The sequence below is a fragment of the Sander lucioperca genome, chromosome 8, assembly GCF_008315115.2.
Source record: "Sander lucioperca isolate FBNREF2018 chromosome 8, SLUC_FBN_1.2, whole genome shotgun sequence".
In the NCBI taxonomy this organism is placed as follows: Eukaryota; Metazoa; Chordata; class Actinopteri; order Perciformes; family Percidae; genus Sander; species Sander lucioperca.
Genome location: NC_050180.1, coordinates 9,506,916 through 9,525,330, shown reverse-complemented (window position 1 = coordinate 9,525,330; position 18,415 = coordinate 9,506,916). Strand labels below are relative to the sequence as shown.

General features: G+C 39.0%; 1 protein-coding gene across 2 annotated transcripts in view; it reads right to left on the bottom strand.

The window, feature by feature from the left end:
* Positions 1–18,415, bottom strand: part of tmem163a (transmembrane protein 163a) — an 80,591-nt gene that overhangs the window by 10,714 nt on the left and 51,462 nt on the right. For both annotated transcript variants that reach the window (XM_036004456.1, XM_036004457.1), the window contains exons 3-5: positions 13,173–13,216; positions 12,039–12,130; positions 7,955–8,051 (exon numbers count right to left, since the gene is read on the bottom strand). In XM_036004456.1, the coding sequence (XP_035860349.1) occupies positions 7,955–8,051; positions 12,039–12,130; positions 13,173–13,216 (233 nt within the window). The remainder of the gene's footprint in view (positions 1–7,954; positions 8,052–12,038; positions 12,131–13,172; positions 13,217–18,415) is intronic.

The window sequence follows — 18,415 nt, the reverse complement described above, 5'->3', positions numbered from 1 at the left end:
AAATATGCACACAGTATCTTTAAAACAAATACTAAAAAGCACATGAACATTATCAGTCAGACAGAATGACCCACACAGCTTTCCTCAGCTCAACCATTAATAATTATATATATATACACAAATATATACACACACACACACACACACACACACACACACACACACACACACACACACACACACACACACACACAACTTGGTGCATCAACCGAAGGTCATTTAGATGGTGCCTTTCAGTGATATGAAGGTCTGGTGTTTTTAAGTCTCAAACAGACTCAGCAAAAACCAGCACTTGACCACAGAGTGTCTCTCTATCAGATTTAATTGGGCCAACAGGGACCAGAGAGACGAGACGAGGACGAGTGAAAAATAAGAAAGAGAGAAACTAAGACAATAAGAGACACATGAGAGAAGAATCCAAATCTATTGTTTATGTCAGACTTCACCTTTGTTCACCAGCCTTTTGTTAGGGCTATTTATACCAGATACTCATAAACGCACAGGTGTTACTATTAACATTGACTACGTTTCCATGTACATAATCCGTTTTTTGTCCTTATTCCGAAAAAGACAATATTCTGACTGAGCTGTGGCTAATGAAAGTGAATATTACACTAATATTCCAGTTTACATGCAGCCGTGCAAAATAGGATTTTTTCAAAGTTTTCCACCGGTGGTGGACTTGTTGGACTATGCGAACATAGCGTCCCTCTTTCATTCGTTCAACCCCCTTCTTGAAAAGGTTGCCATAGCGATGTTTGTTGATATCCAATTCTTTCATAATGTTTCAAAGTATAGCTGTGCTAATCCTTTTTTTTGGGCATGCATCTCTACCGCAGCCCTGCAAGCTGTTAGCTGGTTGGTTTGTGTACAACAACCATAGCAACGCACATAGCTGAAGCTGTAAACAGGCAAGAGGCTGTAAACTGGACATAAACTACAGAAAAACCCAGATTGAGACGCAGATTCCGAATGTGCTGTACACATGTCCAAAGAAGACCTGTATCAAATTCAGAATAATGCCATATTCGGAATAGTCTATATCCACGACCTTCCACTTCTGGGATTGCTCCTGATACAAGTTGATTAGTGTGCATGTAAACATACTAAATGTCTCTGTTCTATTCAAGTGTCACAGTAAGCCATGACAGTCTGACAATGAGTCAGCATGCACAATACCAGGACCCTGAAAGTAATCCAGCTAAATATAATTCATCCATCATTCACTGCCAAGAAGTTTGGTAGACGCTAGATCGCATCCGCTACACATGTCAACGTCAACACAAGCATACTGCACAGGTGTCAACACTTGGGCTTCAACAGACGTTACTGTGGTGTTTATGTTTTCCATACACTCTTGGTTGCCAATGTTGTTAATAATTTCTAACCAATTTCAGATCAAATTCATGTTGGAACACCCTGAAGAAGACTGTCAGTGCTGCTACGCATGGGTTGCTTCTCCCAATATCTTTTAAATTGTTTATCATGAAATAGCCAGTAAAATAAAGGCTTTTTAAGTAATTTTGAAGAAGAGTGCCTTGGATTTTTTCTTTTTCTCTACATTCAATTGAATTCCCGACCCCAAAGAGCACCTTCAAGCATTTGATTGAACTTCCTGAGCACCCTGGACTTTTGTCTTTCATGTTGGAACATGTTTGATTGTGTAGTTTGGTTTAGAAGCCATATTGTTGATTTGGCCGCTATAATCTGTAACAGTCATTCCACTGCATCATGTAACGTTAGCTACATGCTAACGTCAGGGAAACATGTAATCTTGGTTGCCGATGTTCATTTCTCCCCAATTTCAGACACATTCTTTTGGAACATGTCTAGCTGTGTAGTTTTTGGTAAGGAAGCCTTTACTGGGGATTTCTCACAGTAAAAAGTGACGCTATACTCCGTTACAGACAGTCAGCTGCAATGATGGACGGGAAGGGAAGGAAAGCCCAAATGTAGACGTTTAAATGTGTATCAGGTGCAATCTATCATCTACCAAGAAGTTCCACTCCAACTATACAGCTTTTGGATTTACATGCACATGAAATAAATCAGAAAAGCATTAAAGTTAGTTACAAGATACGTTTTTTTAATTCCTTAAACGTCTCTTTCATCGTCCTATTTGCAAAAAGTTCTTACACGAGTGCTATTTCTATCTTAATTTGCCAGTATTCTTCTTGTCCCTCTCAATATGTTATAGTGCTTCCATCTGTTGGACAGAATAGTGAAGTTGTAGACATTAATTACTAACATCAGACCTTATAATAGTATGTATTTATTCAAGGCACTACACGCTCATGGTCCACCCACACAGGTGCTTTCACTTAATTTGCCTGATTAGACTCTTTGTAAAGACTGCGCTTGACTAACACCAACTTTTTATTACATCTTATCATTCTTAATGGTTCGTGAAGTATGGTGACCTCGTGTAATTCCAGCATAGATCCAGCCAGCATGTGATTGAGTGTGGGTGCACAGGGTCTTTAAGAGTGGAATAGGTCTTTTTCACAAAAGACATATGGACATGTCAGAGTAGGAAAAGCATATAAATAATAACGACAATGCTAACGATGGCTGAATTCCATTTAGCTGCTTCAGTTTTAGGGTCCTGGTTTGTTAATGCTGCTGACTCACTGTCACGGCTTACTGGATGTAATGTTATTAGAAACAACAGCTTTTCCTACTATGAGAAGTTTAAATGTCCCTACATAATATGTATTCAATGGTTTACTCTATAGTGCGCAGCAAATAGAAATTGAGGACATTTATCATTTGGCGTCAACATGACATCAACTCTACAGCTGTCATGTCATCAGTTCTAAAATTGCACAATGGTAACTTTCACATAAGATATGACGCATTGCATTGTGGGATTGTTAATAGAAAGTACATGCCATGGAATTTTGAGGGCATTATAAAGATATATTTCACACTAAAATAAAAGTGTTAATGGTAAATACAGTGAACTATATAGTAAACAGGAAGCACACACACACACACACACACACACACACACACACACACACACACACACACACACACACACACACACACACACACACACACACACACACATTAATCCCTTGCACCCTTTTTACTCCCATTTACTTGAATTAGATGAAGGCAGAATAAGGAAGAGCTTGTGCTAAACAAGTGCATTGTTTTAGTGTTGCTGACTACAATGTAGTTAGTGGTTTTGGATCTCTGCTTTATGGACTCTCTATCCATGAATCATTTGCACTGTTTGTTTTCAATAGGATGAAAGGGGTGATAGAAAAGAACCCCTTTTAGTTCTTTAGGCAATTCTTTATTTAGATTGTTAGGTGGTATTTATTGGGGAAGTCTCACAGTGATCAAGATCAGAGAACAAACCGTAAAAACGAGTGTGTGTCAGTACATGTATCTCTCATGCATCTAGCACAGAGTCAGAGAGAGCCAATCTCAGCTCTCTGTGTTTAATCAGGCACTAGACACAGACAGCCTGCCATGAGAGCAGCGAGCCGGGACGTGATGCGAATCAGGATTCCTGATTTTCTCCACCCTCTGTGCGCTCAATGTGATTTTACAGCCCAATACTTCAGGGTAGCAACGTTTACAGTATTAACACTGGCTTGCTGCTGTTATCTTCTGGCTGTTATATTTAAAAGGTGAACAGTAAAATCTCTCAGAAGAAGAAACCAGAGAAGTTTAGTCAATAGCACTATCAACCGAGAAACATCATATTCAGCCTGCAGATTCCCCTTTCCCTCCTGAACGTTTCATTTCCGGGTTTTTTTCCCCATTAACTATCTGGCTCTTTGTCATGCACGCTGTCCTGCAGACATGTACAAACAGAGCACATTAACAGATCACAGCTAGTTTGATAAATCACCACTGACTTCTGTTTGATGAAGACTTCCATGAAACAGCCTGTTTCAACCAAATAAAAGCCCAAAGAAAGTCTGAAACCCATAAAGCAGTGAAGACAGACATAGTAATGGAGGGAGACAGACTAGGCGAGAACCACAGAGGTTAGAGAAAGATGTAAAGTTGGGGATGAGGGACACAATGAAAGAGATGGGGTATGGAGGGAGGGGACAGAGAGAGTGCGGAAAAAAAATAATGAATGAGGAAGTAGATAGAGCCTGGACAAATGAGACAGAGAATGAGATGGATCCTTTACACTCCTGCATCTACCAACTGCCGTAAGACCAGGTTGCAAATGCCAAGCCAAGTAGCCTGTGAGGGTATTTTGCATAAAACGACAGATTGCTCTCAAACAAACGGATAATCAATCAGATGTTGGTTAAGACCCAGATGTCTGGGGCCCAGATTGAAATAGAAGATGCAGTACAAAGAAAGTGAGGTAAAGGGAGAGAATGTCAAAGAGACAGACAGTGGTAATAGGCTCTTGCTGGTGTCAGGAAGCTCCCCTGAGACCTAACACCCCCAGTTTATATTAACATAAAGGAACTGGAGCATCAAACACAGTCTGCAGAATAGCTGCAGCCCTCAACCTGCTTCTCTGCCAGCTTCAGTCTCTTGGCGTTTTATTTGTGGTCAAAGCGAGCCTCAATGAGTCATTTTTTACAACATCAAACATTGGCTTAAAAATGATCAAAACGACACACACTTGGTTTGTCTGGTACAGATATTTATACATTCTTACATCAGAACTCTTCATATTTATCTTTCCTTTTAAATCTCATTATATCCACATGATTGCCAGTGACAAGAGGAAAATAAGAGAAAAACTGTGTGTACAACGGTTGGTGCATCCATTGCCGGCTAGGTTATAACCGATCTGCCTCTGAGGGCGATGGCCAATATTTCTGGCTTTCCGGTGTAGCCAGCGGATATCCGTGTGCTCTTATGTGCACCAGTCATTGTGTACAGTCTGATTAGCAACTTTGGATGTGAGAATGGAGTTGGAGAGACAACGTCTACATTCATTTCATTTTAAAAAAAGCTTATGAAGTCTAAATTGTCGTTAGAAGATGGCGATGGGTTCACAGATTGCATTTCAGCCAATGCATTCGCTTCTCCTGACTATACGGTAATTTGGTGGTTATGACACAATCATTAGCCTATTTTTACAAAAACACCTGCTATGCAGCCATAACGTGAGATACAAGGTAATGGAGCCTTTTATACATTGTCGTGTTTCTTTAGAAATAAACAATGGACAAATAGAGTCTTTAAATGCTTCAAATGTAAAGTTATTCGCTGTCAAAGTGGCGCCAAAATAAATGGCAGTCAATGGAATGCTAATGGCGGGTGATGGCTTGATAGCAACAAAATGGCTCCATAGGAGCTACGCTTTGTGGACGCTCGCTTACCCCCTTGGTACTGGCACGGATTCGACATTCCCGACGAAGAAGACAGTTAGCCAATAGCAACATGGATACAACCAATGCATGTATAAAAAAAATTAAAAAATATATATACACACATACATACATATATATATATATATATATATATATATATATATATATATATATATACACATATATATATACACATATATATATATATATATATATATATATATATATATATATATATATATATATATATATATACATATATATATATATATATATATATATACATACATATATATATACACATATATATATATATATATATATATACATACATATATATACATATACATATACATATATATACATATACACATATATATACATATATATACATATACACATATATATACATATACATATATATATATATATATATATATACACATATATACATATATATACACATATATACATATATATATATATATATATACATACATATATATATATATATACATACATATATATATATAATATAATTTTTTTTTAATAATCGGCTTTGTATGTGGTTCATGAGACAAATGTGTTAGGCCTGAAACATTTTCATGTGTTTACAAGAAAACTTTAAGTTAAGTTTAAAATCTACCTCTCAGCTCAAGGTTGTTTTAAAATTCCAGTGTGAACTGTGTTGTTAAAAAACATCAACAGTGGAATGGGAAGACATTTCTGGATTTGGGAGCACTGCTGGGCTCTATAACAAAATCAAAGGTGCATCTTAGACCTTTGAAACCCGGAAGCTAGGAAACTTAAAGAGGAACTAAGTGTTTTTTGGGGTGTGAAAATCTCTCTTGGCTTCACTGGTTAGTGAAATGGACAGATGGTGATGGTAAATCATTTACAAATCAAAGAGGAGGGTTCAAAGCAAAGAACCGGAAAGGATGTGATGGGCACTCCCCAAACAGTGTGACGATGGAAGAGTTGGGCCGTGCCCCAGCAACAGAAAGATGAGACTATTTTGAGACCTTATTCATATTCCTAACACCTCCAGAGAGGTGTGTGCGCGGGGTGGGGGGGTTGACATTAAAAAAGTAAAAGTGTATGCATGTCTGTGTCAAAGAGAGAAAAGGAACAACAGTCAGGTGGAGGGAGACAAAAACACTGACGTCAGAGCAGCTACAGCAGAGGGCTATAAAAAGATGCAGCGCTCACAACAATGAATGATGTGTGTGCGCATGTTTGTGTTGCTCTGTGTGTACCTGTATGTGTCTGTATTGACTCAAATTGGGAGCATCTGGAACTCAAGAATCTTGTTCATTTGTATTCATTGTGCCAGTTTGTGTGTAGTATGCATGTGAACGTGTGCACAGAATGTGTATGTGGGGTGATGTGTGCCGTAAACTCACAAACACACATGCCACTTTTCTCATAAACATGTTTATATTGTTGAGGGAATAGCCAGGAGCAGCTAATGTGTTGTGCCATTTTCAATAAAATACTGTAGAAAATCACAAAGCCCAATGCAAGCTGTAAACTGCTGCACTGGCATGGCATTTGCAATCCCTAAAAAAAATATTTTAACTTTGAATTAAACAACAGCACTTAATAAATAAATAAGCCCTGAACTGATCAGAACTGCCAAACACAAAACTATGACCATGCAATCCAATGCCATATGGCATCATTATTGTAAACAAATGATCAGAAATGTGTTTTTACAGTCCAATATTCAGTTTAAACATTTTAATGTAACACTACCAATTTTACACAATTTTCTTGTCACAAGTAGTATACTGCCCATGAAAACAGTTGTACGGGTTCTACTTTGGCTCTAGATGAGCTTTCGAAAGTTTAAAATAATAACCCTGATGAGTTGGGGCTTGATATTTAAAATGTATAATAGAAAGCCTGTGTTACAAACTCCAGGTGTGAAGTTTTTAACACTAACTCTCTAACACAGGGATCTTCAACAGGGGGTCCGGGACCCCTAGGGGGTCCTCAGAGTCACTGCAGGGGGGCCTCCAAATTACTGTTCATTTTTGAAAGTTTTTTCAAAAATTAAGGTCTTTACATGATTCCAACATATTATTAGCAAAAATAAATCCCCACTGATGAAAGGCTTACTGGCCTATGGGTAATGTAGTCACTAAGGTAGCCATCCACAGATACAGGTAATCCCCAAAGGATCCACTGTGCCACATGTATGTTTAACATTAAAACATGATTTATAAAATCATGCCAACAATTATTAGGCTATTTATATAGCCTAATATTCTATGCAAAAAAAGGTATCTATAAATGCTTTAGGCTGCCCTAAAAGTTATTGTAGGACCAGATTAATATGCAACTTCCATTTTATACAATATATGTAGTAGGGGGTCCCTGATCCATCTCTCTTTCAGTTAAGGAGTCCTTGGCTTAAAAAACGTTGAAGACCCCTGCTCTAACACATCAACACCAAAAATGACTACATATACTGTATGTCACACAGTTCTTGTGTAGACATGGACATCAACCCAAAAACATTGTTCAATATAAACAAAATTTCTATAAAGAGTGTATGGTGTGTATGTGTGTATGTGTATATGTGTGTGTGTGTGTGTGTGTGTGTGTGTGTGTGTGTGTGTGTGTGTGTGTGTTTAGGGTCTTACCACTTCCGGGGGCACCCTGGTAGCAAGATCATGGATGGCCTTTCCAAGGATGCACAAGGAGGAGAGAACGAACAGAACCCCAAGAATTACACATGCTCTGCAGATGGACAGATGGACGGACAGACAGAGAGCAGAGTGTTGGGAGTTAGCCTCAGTGAGTGGGATCTCTTTGCTAAACCTGTCATGTGGAAGTCACGTAAAGTTAAACCAAAGCAATAACCTAAAGAAGCTGACTCGAAAGCAGTCACAATCTCTCTCAGTTCTTGAATTTAATTCAAGATCATTTGTAATAATGAAAATAATATTCCTGCTGCAGCAAAGACCCAAACAAAGTCAAAAACATTGGAGTTTCCTCACATAAAGAGTCATAAAAGATAAGAGTTGATACTGGCAGTGGCCTCTGGCAGTCTGGAATACTAGGAAAGGTTTTTACCAACCTCTATGAAATATTAAAGGAACATTTGAACCAAAAATTAGCATTAACAACTTGTGTTCAACAAATTGAATTACAGCCAGTGCACCTTTAAAAATGACATGTCAGTAAGTGTGTAAAAGTGATATGGCATTGTGGTGGTAAGCCTACTGATGCATAAATTCCCTTAAATTACACCTAATATTAAAGTGAATTTCACAGGCTAATGAATTAGAAGAATTAGCAGCATGACTGGCATGACTGGTTCTGGCACAGTGCATGATGTATAATGGTACGGCAGAAAGTGTTGTAAGACTGAAAGAACATTTATGTCTGATTTGAGTGATAATACATCTAATCTTACAACTTCATGACACAAATCACGTCACACTCCAGCAAGGAAATAGCAGACGTATGTATGTAGATGTCCGTGGCAGAGACTCAAGAGAACTCGAGCGAAATGTCCCAACCAAGCACCAGCGAGGAGGTTGGTAGCCAGGAAGACCAGCCAACCCTTTTACATCCCTGGCTGTAACTGAAAGAACTTTTTCGAAATGGTTGGATGCAAAAACAACTCCTTTCGAATGCGCTGCAAGCTCTGCACACCCAAGTACCACGAGCTAATTGTTTCCAAAACTCGCCGTCTAATTTGAAAAAGCATATTGATATCTTCTATCTTCTTCTATCTTCTTACATTATTTTTACTTTTATACTTGAAGTAGTTTTGAAACCAGTACTTTTACCCTTTTACTTGAGTAAAAAGCTTGAGTTGATACTTCAACTTCTACAGAAGTCTTTTTAAACCCTAGCATCTATACTTCTACCTGAGTAATGAATTTGAATACTGTTGACACCTCTGACTGTGTGGTACCAGAATAAACAAGGTGCCGACTTCCATCAGAGCACTTGAGAGTGGCACTTTGTCATGTTTCTTAATTTTTTTTTTTAAATATCGGGGATAATGAGGTTTACGTTTTTGGGAAGTGAGGCTAGAGGATGCTTGCTCTGGTGGCAACAGAATAAGATACGGTTATTCAACACCTCTTCATTGCTTGATCATTTACAGTGACACATCTGCTGGGCCCAAATCACAATATCTGCATCCCATCTATGTCAAACCAGAACAGACACACAGTATCTCACAGGTGTAGTGACGTGGTGTGTATCCTTTACTGATTTGGATGGTGGTTGGTCACAACAAAACTGAACATTTCCCTGAGAAAAGGTAACTTTTAAAGTATGCATATGTTTGAGAAATGCTTCTCTACAAGACACTTGGAAATTCAACAAAATTTTAGACTCCAGTTTTAGCTATTATAGGTGTTAAAATATGCATGCATTAACAAGAAATTGGTACATCAACACGCCTGCCATGGAACTGCAATTACAGTACCTGCAGATCCCATAGTTAAAAAAAACAATGGGGGGAAAGATGGCATGATATTATAAATAGCATTTAAATACAAATGTAGCCTAAATACACTCTCCATCCAAGACAATCTTTATCCATTTGCCCCAACCTAATTCAAAATCTGTTATTATTCCCCTATGCCCTTGTCTCTTATGTATCCATTCTTTCAGTCACATGCACAATAACCTACAAATCTCATTATGTCTCATTCCTACAATGTTATTTTGTTTTTGTATATGGTTTACCAAAAGACAGGGCTGGACAATTAATCGAAAAGTAATCAAAGCTGAAATTGAGATCCTTGAGAACAGATTTTAGTTCACATCGTCCAGCCCTACCGGAAGATGCAACAAACTTACATGCTACATCAAGCTACAGGAAGTCTAAAACTCTGCGCTCCTCTAAGGCAACCTGTCCTCACTCCCATCTCGTAAAATACTGACGCTTGGTCAGTGGCTCTCAGTGTCAGATACCGACGCAAAAATCAAACTTTAGTGTCTGTATGGGACGCCAAGAGTCCCGACCAAGTGCGTCTAAATATGACGCTAAAGGAGACTTTTTGCGTCAATAACAAACGCCAAAAGCACCTGACCAAGCGTTGCTTTTTGACGTGATGGGAGTGAGAATGTGTTGTCTAAGCATGGGCACAAAGTGTTTAAACTCTAATGGTCCAGTTTTTATCTTTTACAGCAAATACGACGTGTATATGAAATGCTTGCTCTTACTCTTGGTGTGTATGTGGATATAATTTTTTATGCATATTTGGTTCGTTGTTGACTAATGTATAAAATCTATTTTGTGTGTGCCAATGCTTTTGTACATCCAGGTGTGTATGTGTGTGTATTAATGGATGGCAGAGTGGCAGCTCGGTCTTCCATCCTCTGAGCGAAGCAGAGTTGCCGTTGTAAGCCCTACGTAAGACCAACAAGGCTCTGTGCAACCTGACAACAACCTGTCCACTTGATGGACTCAGCTGAGCTGCAGCAGGCCTGAAAACTGATGGATTAACAGGCTTATGTTTAGCCCTGATGTACAGTGACCTTGTTCAATTAGGAATATATTGCTCCACTCCCTATCACCCTCGAATGAAGAAATAGAGGTTCTAAAAAGTACGTTATCTGCCCAGCTGGGTATGTCCAACACGACTGAAAGCCTAATAAGACAGGGCCTCACACCCTCAAAGGTGAAATGAATAAGACAATATCCAGTTAGATCAAAGTTCCAACATGCCCCTGGACTGCTCTTTCACTCAAAACATGTTTTTTTCTATTGGAAAATATGGAAACACAATGGATTTGGAGTGTAGGCAGTGCAATGCAATGCTTAGACCTTGCAAAAACACAATTTGTTTTATCCACCTTTTTCAATTTCTCAGCTCTCAGAATAATTCTGCTAAGGAGTTTATTTTTCAAAAGAATACCAAGACATGTCACACACACATGCATGACATTAGTGGATTGTAAGGCAAAGGAATGAAGCCCTTCACACTGTAAGTGTGACTCTCGATTGTATCTGTACTTTAACTGCTCATTCAGTAAAATTCCCATTCAGTGAGGGAATATCTTTGTAAAGAATGGTGTTCATCCCACCAGTAGAGTTCAGAGACCTGGATAACGTATGTCACGGAGCATTGAATCTGTTGTGGAGGCTCCCGGTAGATCAACACCTTACTCAGCCATTTTATGTTGGTTTCTCCCTTTGTCATCATCTGAATATTTTCCATCTCTCCTCTCTGCCTTTCTGCAGGTACCATTTGGGGCTTTAGGTAGGCTATGGTAGCAACACCTGAGAGACAGATCCTCTGCACCGAGTTTCCTTTTTCCTGATTCAATGTTATCGGTCTAAAAAGGCCAGTTTAGATAAATAACCCCTTCCCCTCTTGCATCCATTCATCCAGCCTCCTTCAACAACTAAATGCTACCTTCACATCGAACATACTTTCACAGTGTCTTTTCAAGTGAAACCAGGCATTAAATATCGACTATGATGAAAATAATACCATCTCTGATGTCAGACAGCAACAGAAATCATTGCAAAACTAGATTTAGTTGTTGCATTTGCATCTTTGTAAAAATAAATCAAGTTTAGGGGGAATTTGTAAGAAAGTTAAACTGAAAGAGAGATGGATGAAAACTGTAAATGAACAATGAATTACAGGAACTCTTTTGCTTTAATGCAGGTGGAGAAGAGTAACCCAGATTGCATCATACCACATCATGAATCAAACATTAACTATACTTAGCAGGTTGTTTGGTACTCACATGTACTCTCTGTGTGCAGAGTGCACAGCTGCTGCATTGCTGTAGCGCCAGAGGACAATGACTGATGACAGGACGTCCAGCGTGGCATCAAACTGCAGCAGAAACAGAAACCCAGCAACAGAGGAGCAGAGGAAAGGGTCGCAAGTTGCAAGTTATTACAGTGGTTAAATTTAACTAAAGCTGCACCATTGTAATGAAAAAGGAAAGAAAGAGCATGTTTCAAAAAGCACACTGATAACTTGTTATACAATTCTAACACTAATACAATACACACAGAATATTGTATATATATTTTTTTAAATTATATGGTATATGATATGTTGTGTTATATGATACTGTATCAATGCTGCTGAAATACTTCTGAAAACCACCACACTCAAACGTATCAAATGGGTTGTGGCATATAAGAATCCTGATCTTATCTGTGCTGTTGAAAATAAAAATACAGCCTGTTGATGTTTGATTGCCTCAGGGGAATCCCGGTAATAAGCATTATCAACATGATATATGACTTTGTGCTGCGTTAATCAGATATACTCTCTCAAAGAAGACTAAAGAAAGTCTTATCTGCCCTGAAGCTTTATCATAAAATATGGCATGATCATTATCATTTCATTGTTCAAGGCACATAATGTACCTGTAAAAGCTAAAAGAAAAATGTCAACTTTCAACATCATAGCAGCTAAAGCTACTGTCAATCAGCTGCTGTGATCTCACCCCTGTGGGTTGGTATTCTTACTTTATTAAAAAGCTCATAGATAGCCAAGCACTTGCTAATTAAAACCCCAATTTTAATAACGAGATAGCTAGCGCTGCAGATTATGATTTATAATATTCTAATCACATTATGCTAATCACATTTGCCCTCACTGGCCTAGAGTGTGGAGGATTTAATTTTCACTTCAGTCTTAATAAATCTTATTTTTTAAACTAATTACACTCAATCACTGCCTCTAAAGAATAAGTAGTAATATGAGCTCTACTTTGGTGCCCAGTCCCTCTTCTCTGCCCTGTTACCTTGGAGACAAAGGGACCAATAACACTTTGGTAACCAGATTCATTAATAAATCAATAGACCAAAGTTATGACTATTTGATCAATGCAAATGGAGGGGAGAAGGGAGGAGGAACTCACAGCGAATCCAAAGGCTGACGCGCTGTGTCTCATGAATGATACAGCTGTGGGGAGGGGAGGCGGGGTGAGAGAGAGCAAGAGAGAGAGAGCACAGTTATTACTGATTTAATGGTTTGTATTTTTGTAGTCAGCTTTATGCTGTAGTTATCTGACATTAGTGGTTTCAATACTTTAGCTGAATAAAAGGTACTATATTAATGTCACGTGTTCCCAGTTGCATGATTACCTGCACATACAATGCATCATGTATAACAAACATAATGCGTCTCGTGTGAAAAGTTATAATGCAAAATGAAAAGCAATTACATGATCAAACATTAAAGGATTATTAAGTGTTTCTACTTCATGTTTTTTATTGCTCCACTCTGATAGAATAACAATCTAGAACATAGATTAAATAAGAAGATCAAGAGAAAACAGTAACAGCACCAGTGTGTATACAAAACAAGCCAGATATATATACATTTTGAGGTGTAAAACTACTAAATAGTGGATAATTCATAGCAAACCATAAACACACCATTGACATATTGTATGCTGACGTGCGCAACGTGTTAGCAAACAGTTAATTTAAACATCCAGCAGTTACAAAAAAAACATAGTATTTATTTGCAATGGTGTTTCTGGCCACCTGACACATTAAGTCCAATATTTACTCAGTGTTTAGCTGCTCTAGTTTGGTCCCCACCATCTCCTGAGGGAAATATTCGGCTCTTTAGCAGCTAAATGCTCCACTATGTTCATCTTAGTTAGTTAGCTAATCTTGTCGGTCTGTGAGTTTAAAACAAGGTTGATGAGAGCGGTACACCCAAACAGTAAAGTTGCGGGCCCTAAAACCAAAACAATTAGCTGAATAAATCACACCGTAGAGCATACGGGAACTGTGGAGCGGGGTAATAATTACTGTATCCGAGTTCATAAGAGTGCACCTTTTTTTTGCATAAGTTTGGCTTTTCATTCAAAGTAAGATTTGTTCTACATAGAGTCATAGAGTTGACGATCTTCACCCATAACATTTGGTAACACAACAGTGGCATTACAATTAAATGTTCTGCTACAAAATGCATTGAACAACAACCTTGTGATGGCTCCATTTAAGCCTGGCTGGATGCATGAAGGTTCATAACCTGAAGCGCCGAATGGTTTATTACACAGAACCATCTGAGAAGCCTTCATTGGAAACATTGTTTCTTTATTTTATTATTATATTATTAATTAACAAGGTTAACAAAGTGTTTAAAACTGTGACCGTTTCACAACATGCGCCTGTAGAGGGACATGTTGAAACTAGTCTTGCGTTACCAGACCTTCCTCCACAGCGCTGCAGGGGAGGGTCTGGCTAGTCCACACAACATTCCAGGGCGGGAGAAAAAACGTGCTCTGGTTTATTGGCATTTCTTTAAACCAATCACAATCGTAATGAGAGGCGCTAAGTGCCAGACTGAGCTACGGTGCCTCTGCAAAATAGCCTCGGGAAGGAACTTGTTTTAGTGGAATGTGTACGTTCAAAAGTTGTTTTAGTCGTGCAACAGAAAACTCAGATTGGACAGATAGTCTAGCTAGCTGTCTGGATTTACCCTGCAGAGATCTGAGGAGCAGTTAACCATAGTCCTCAGAAATCCACCGGAGTTTAAAATTACAACACAAAGAAAGCAGAAGGTAACGGACATCCGACCAAAAAGAGGGACCGGTTTCTGGCAGGAACGGAGCAATCCCGGAAGTGGAACGTCGTGGATATAGACTATGTTGAAACAAATTATAATAATAATTGAGGATGCCGTTTAGAAGACAGGGTTTGAAGTTTTCCTGAATGGGATACAGAGTATTGTACATTCATTGAAGCCCTTGTCTAGAACACCTGTGCTTATTTGCCCTTCTGACTGTCCTTGTGTTATACTCTCCCCCACCCCCCGTGTTTTCAGGACAGTCTCGTGGGGACAGCATATCGGCAGTTAAATCACCATGGTAACAGGAGATTTGAAGCTAATCTGGAAGTTAGTTTGAACTACAGAGCTTTCGTCATCTTTCTCTCCACTCTTCATTCTTTCTTTTGTCGCCTTCCCACTCTTTTTTCCTGGCCTCTCTTTTCCTCCAGGTCTCTCAGTTTCTGATTGCCTTTGACACATCTTTTTCTCTCTTTCCTTTCCTCCCTATATCTTAGTGTCTCTTGTCACGTCTTTTTGTCTTTTATTCATTCTGGTTAGAGCTGACTTCCCACATACATGGGAGTGACGTTGCATTTTGCCAGGCACTCATACATATTTAAACAAATACGTTTTCATTTCTTTGCTGCTTACAGTATCACTAATGAAAACAATGGAAAAAAGCAGCTTTAGTCTGAACTACAATCACAATAGAGAGAAGAAAGCTGAACAGGAAGAAAAAAAAAAGAAATAATGAGAAGGTGAAAAGGAGGAATTAAAGAGTGAAAAGGAGAGGGCAGTCCCAGACAGACCTCTGATACCAGGCAGATGGCACCAGTCAGGCTGGGTGTGTAACATGACGGCCCACACACACACTCACACACATATGCTGTCCCCTCTGTCTCGCTCCGTCTTGGAGACTGTCACCCAGAGTCTCTCTCGCTTTTCTTACACAACCTCTTTCTTGATTGTCTTCTCTCTCACGTACAAACTCTCTCTCTCTCACACACAAACAGGCTGAGTGGAATCTCAGGAGCTCCACTAGGCCACTGACCCATCTGCAGAGTCCACAAACGGAGCCAAACTGAGAGTGTGACTGCTTTGACAATGAATTAAAAAAAACACATACAGGGTAAACCGGACAGTTGGGAGACTTTACTGCACCTTTGTCACCAGGCTTGAACACATGTTCTTTTGTCACTTTGCTCAGTGTCAATCTTAGCTGCTCAGACTTACCAACATCATAGCAAGCAATGTTGTGCAACATTGTTCTTTTCTTTGTGAAGGAAATTAGGACAGCTGATCAATAAAGTGAACCCGAGAGCTGAAATCACATGCTAATAAACAGTTTATTAATTATGTCTATCAGTACCACCAATGCACCGCAAGACTGTAAAGCATCTCCACTTGTTGATTTTTTAACATGGGTGTCTGGGTTCCTGCCATTACTGCCAAAAACAAATACTGTATGTTTCAGTTCTATAAAAAGGAAAAAGAAACACTTGATAGCTCTGAAAATAAAGTTTAACTTCACTGTACTTTTGAAATAATTCAGTTCTTATATTCTTCTTGTCTTGCACAATTTGTGTTTTGCAGAGTTCATTTCGCAAAATTAAAGTCCTGAAAACAACTGCAGTTTTTTACAACAATGCCACACAGCCGAGGATCCAGAAACCACGGTATTACAACACCAGCTAATCGCATAAAATAAAGATTATCTGGATTTTTGATTTGAGCTAATCCTATTTGGTTAATCTGCTGTTTTTTTTAATATGTCTCGTCACATGCAAACAGATTCGAGGGTTGTTGTGTGTAATGAGTATGTGGATGCAGTCGTTCCTAAAAGCTGTACAGACTATTTTCTGGCCCTTAATGTCTAACTAAAGTACTTGCCCCCCCCCCGCTCTAGAGATCTGCCTTTGACAACCATAATCCCACTTAGTAGCTTTTAATGCTTAGCGCTTTGATCAGGGGCACTAGATCGCCTCCCATGTTCAGAATTCCCTACTTGTTAGTTGTTAGAGGAGTCAAGCTAGAACTTTCTTAAATTCAAAAAGGCATACTTTGTGGGGAAAAGGAAAAGATCTCTCTTTCCCGCTCTCTCCGAACTCTGAACACTGTGAGATTTAAGGATGACGGGTGTGCATCCAGTGATGTCGTAGGTTATGACCTTGATGATAATTAGCTCTTGGATCTAAAAGCCTGTGTGTGTGACCGTCTACATTCCAAGAGAGTCTCTGATAAAGAGTTCAGAATTGAACTGCTGGCTGAGAAGCACTGACCCATAGTTTGACGGTTTTCATCCAGGTTAATGCACACCTCAAGAACACATACAACTCCAAGTTATGCCTAATTAAGAGATTTATTATGGGCAGATATCATTTGGCTCTAATGTTGAGTCAGTAGAATATTTATTTCCTTTACAGAAAGAAATTCCAATCTTGACATGGCTCAAAAATCACTAAACTTGTGACTACAGCGTGCCTTGGATCAGGGAAAAGAAAACTATGTCATCCTTTTTAGACTATAAGGTCATGTTTAACATCTTCTCACAATAGGCTACTGTATATAATTAAAATGGATCATAATATCATACAGACTCAACATTACTAGGATATTAGTTGGAGTATAGTGATTTGTGCCAAAAATCAAATAGCTCATGCTGAAACTGTTGTATATTCAGAAATAACAATAATGACACAACTCTTTAAGCTGCATGTAGGACTAATTGCATGTATTCACTGGAGAAGGGCAAATAATATAGAATAAACTAGCTGAATATAATAATTTATTATATATTTATTTATAATACATGATTTTTTTTATGGCTTCTCCGGGGACAATCAGTCCACGTGAGTGTGAGCGTTTTTTCTGAATTTGTCATTGTATAATAAATGGCTTATCTGACCCTGTACCTTCAACAGCGACGCAGTGAGTCAGGTGGAATGTTAATTAACACTTTCACTGAGGAAGTGTGTGTGTGTGCGCGCGCGCACACACACACACACACACACACACACACACACAGCTATGTTTAATATGTATTTAGTTCCCGAAGAAACAGATATCCTCTCTATGTGTCTGTGTCATCTAAGTCATTAGTGAAAGCATTTAAGACCCCTCATCTTCATCACCTTGTCCGTCTGCCCTCATTTGTACATGTAGTATTCAAAAACTGTTTGTGTATGTGGTCATCGGGCCAAGGAGACAGAATTCTTCTCTTGATTCCATATCGGCTACTAATTTGAAAATGGTGTGTTTTTCTTCTTGTGTCATTCTTTCTCCTAGTTTCTGCTCTCGAGCTCATTTCGATGTGCCAGTCTGTGCGGTTACCGCCTGCCAGCAAATCGATGCCTCTCTCGGGGAGAGCAGACACTGTTCGGTGTAACATCCTTTGGGCTGTTAGTTAATCAGGGAGGCGAGTGTGCGTGACCACTGCTAACAAGACTAGCGAAACAGGAGAGAAGGGGGAGAGGGGGAGGTGGAAATGGAGTGGTAGAAGGAGGAAAGAAGAGGGCAGTGGGAGACAATGAAGATGGAAGAGGAACTACAAAACGGAGGGAATTCAAAAAGGAGGGGTAATGTGGGAAGTGGAAACTG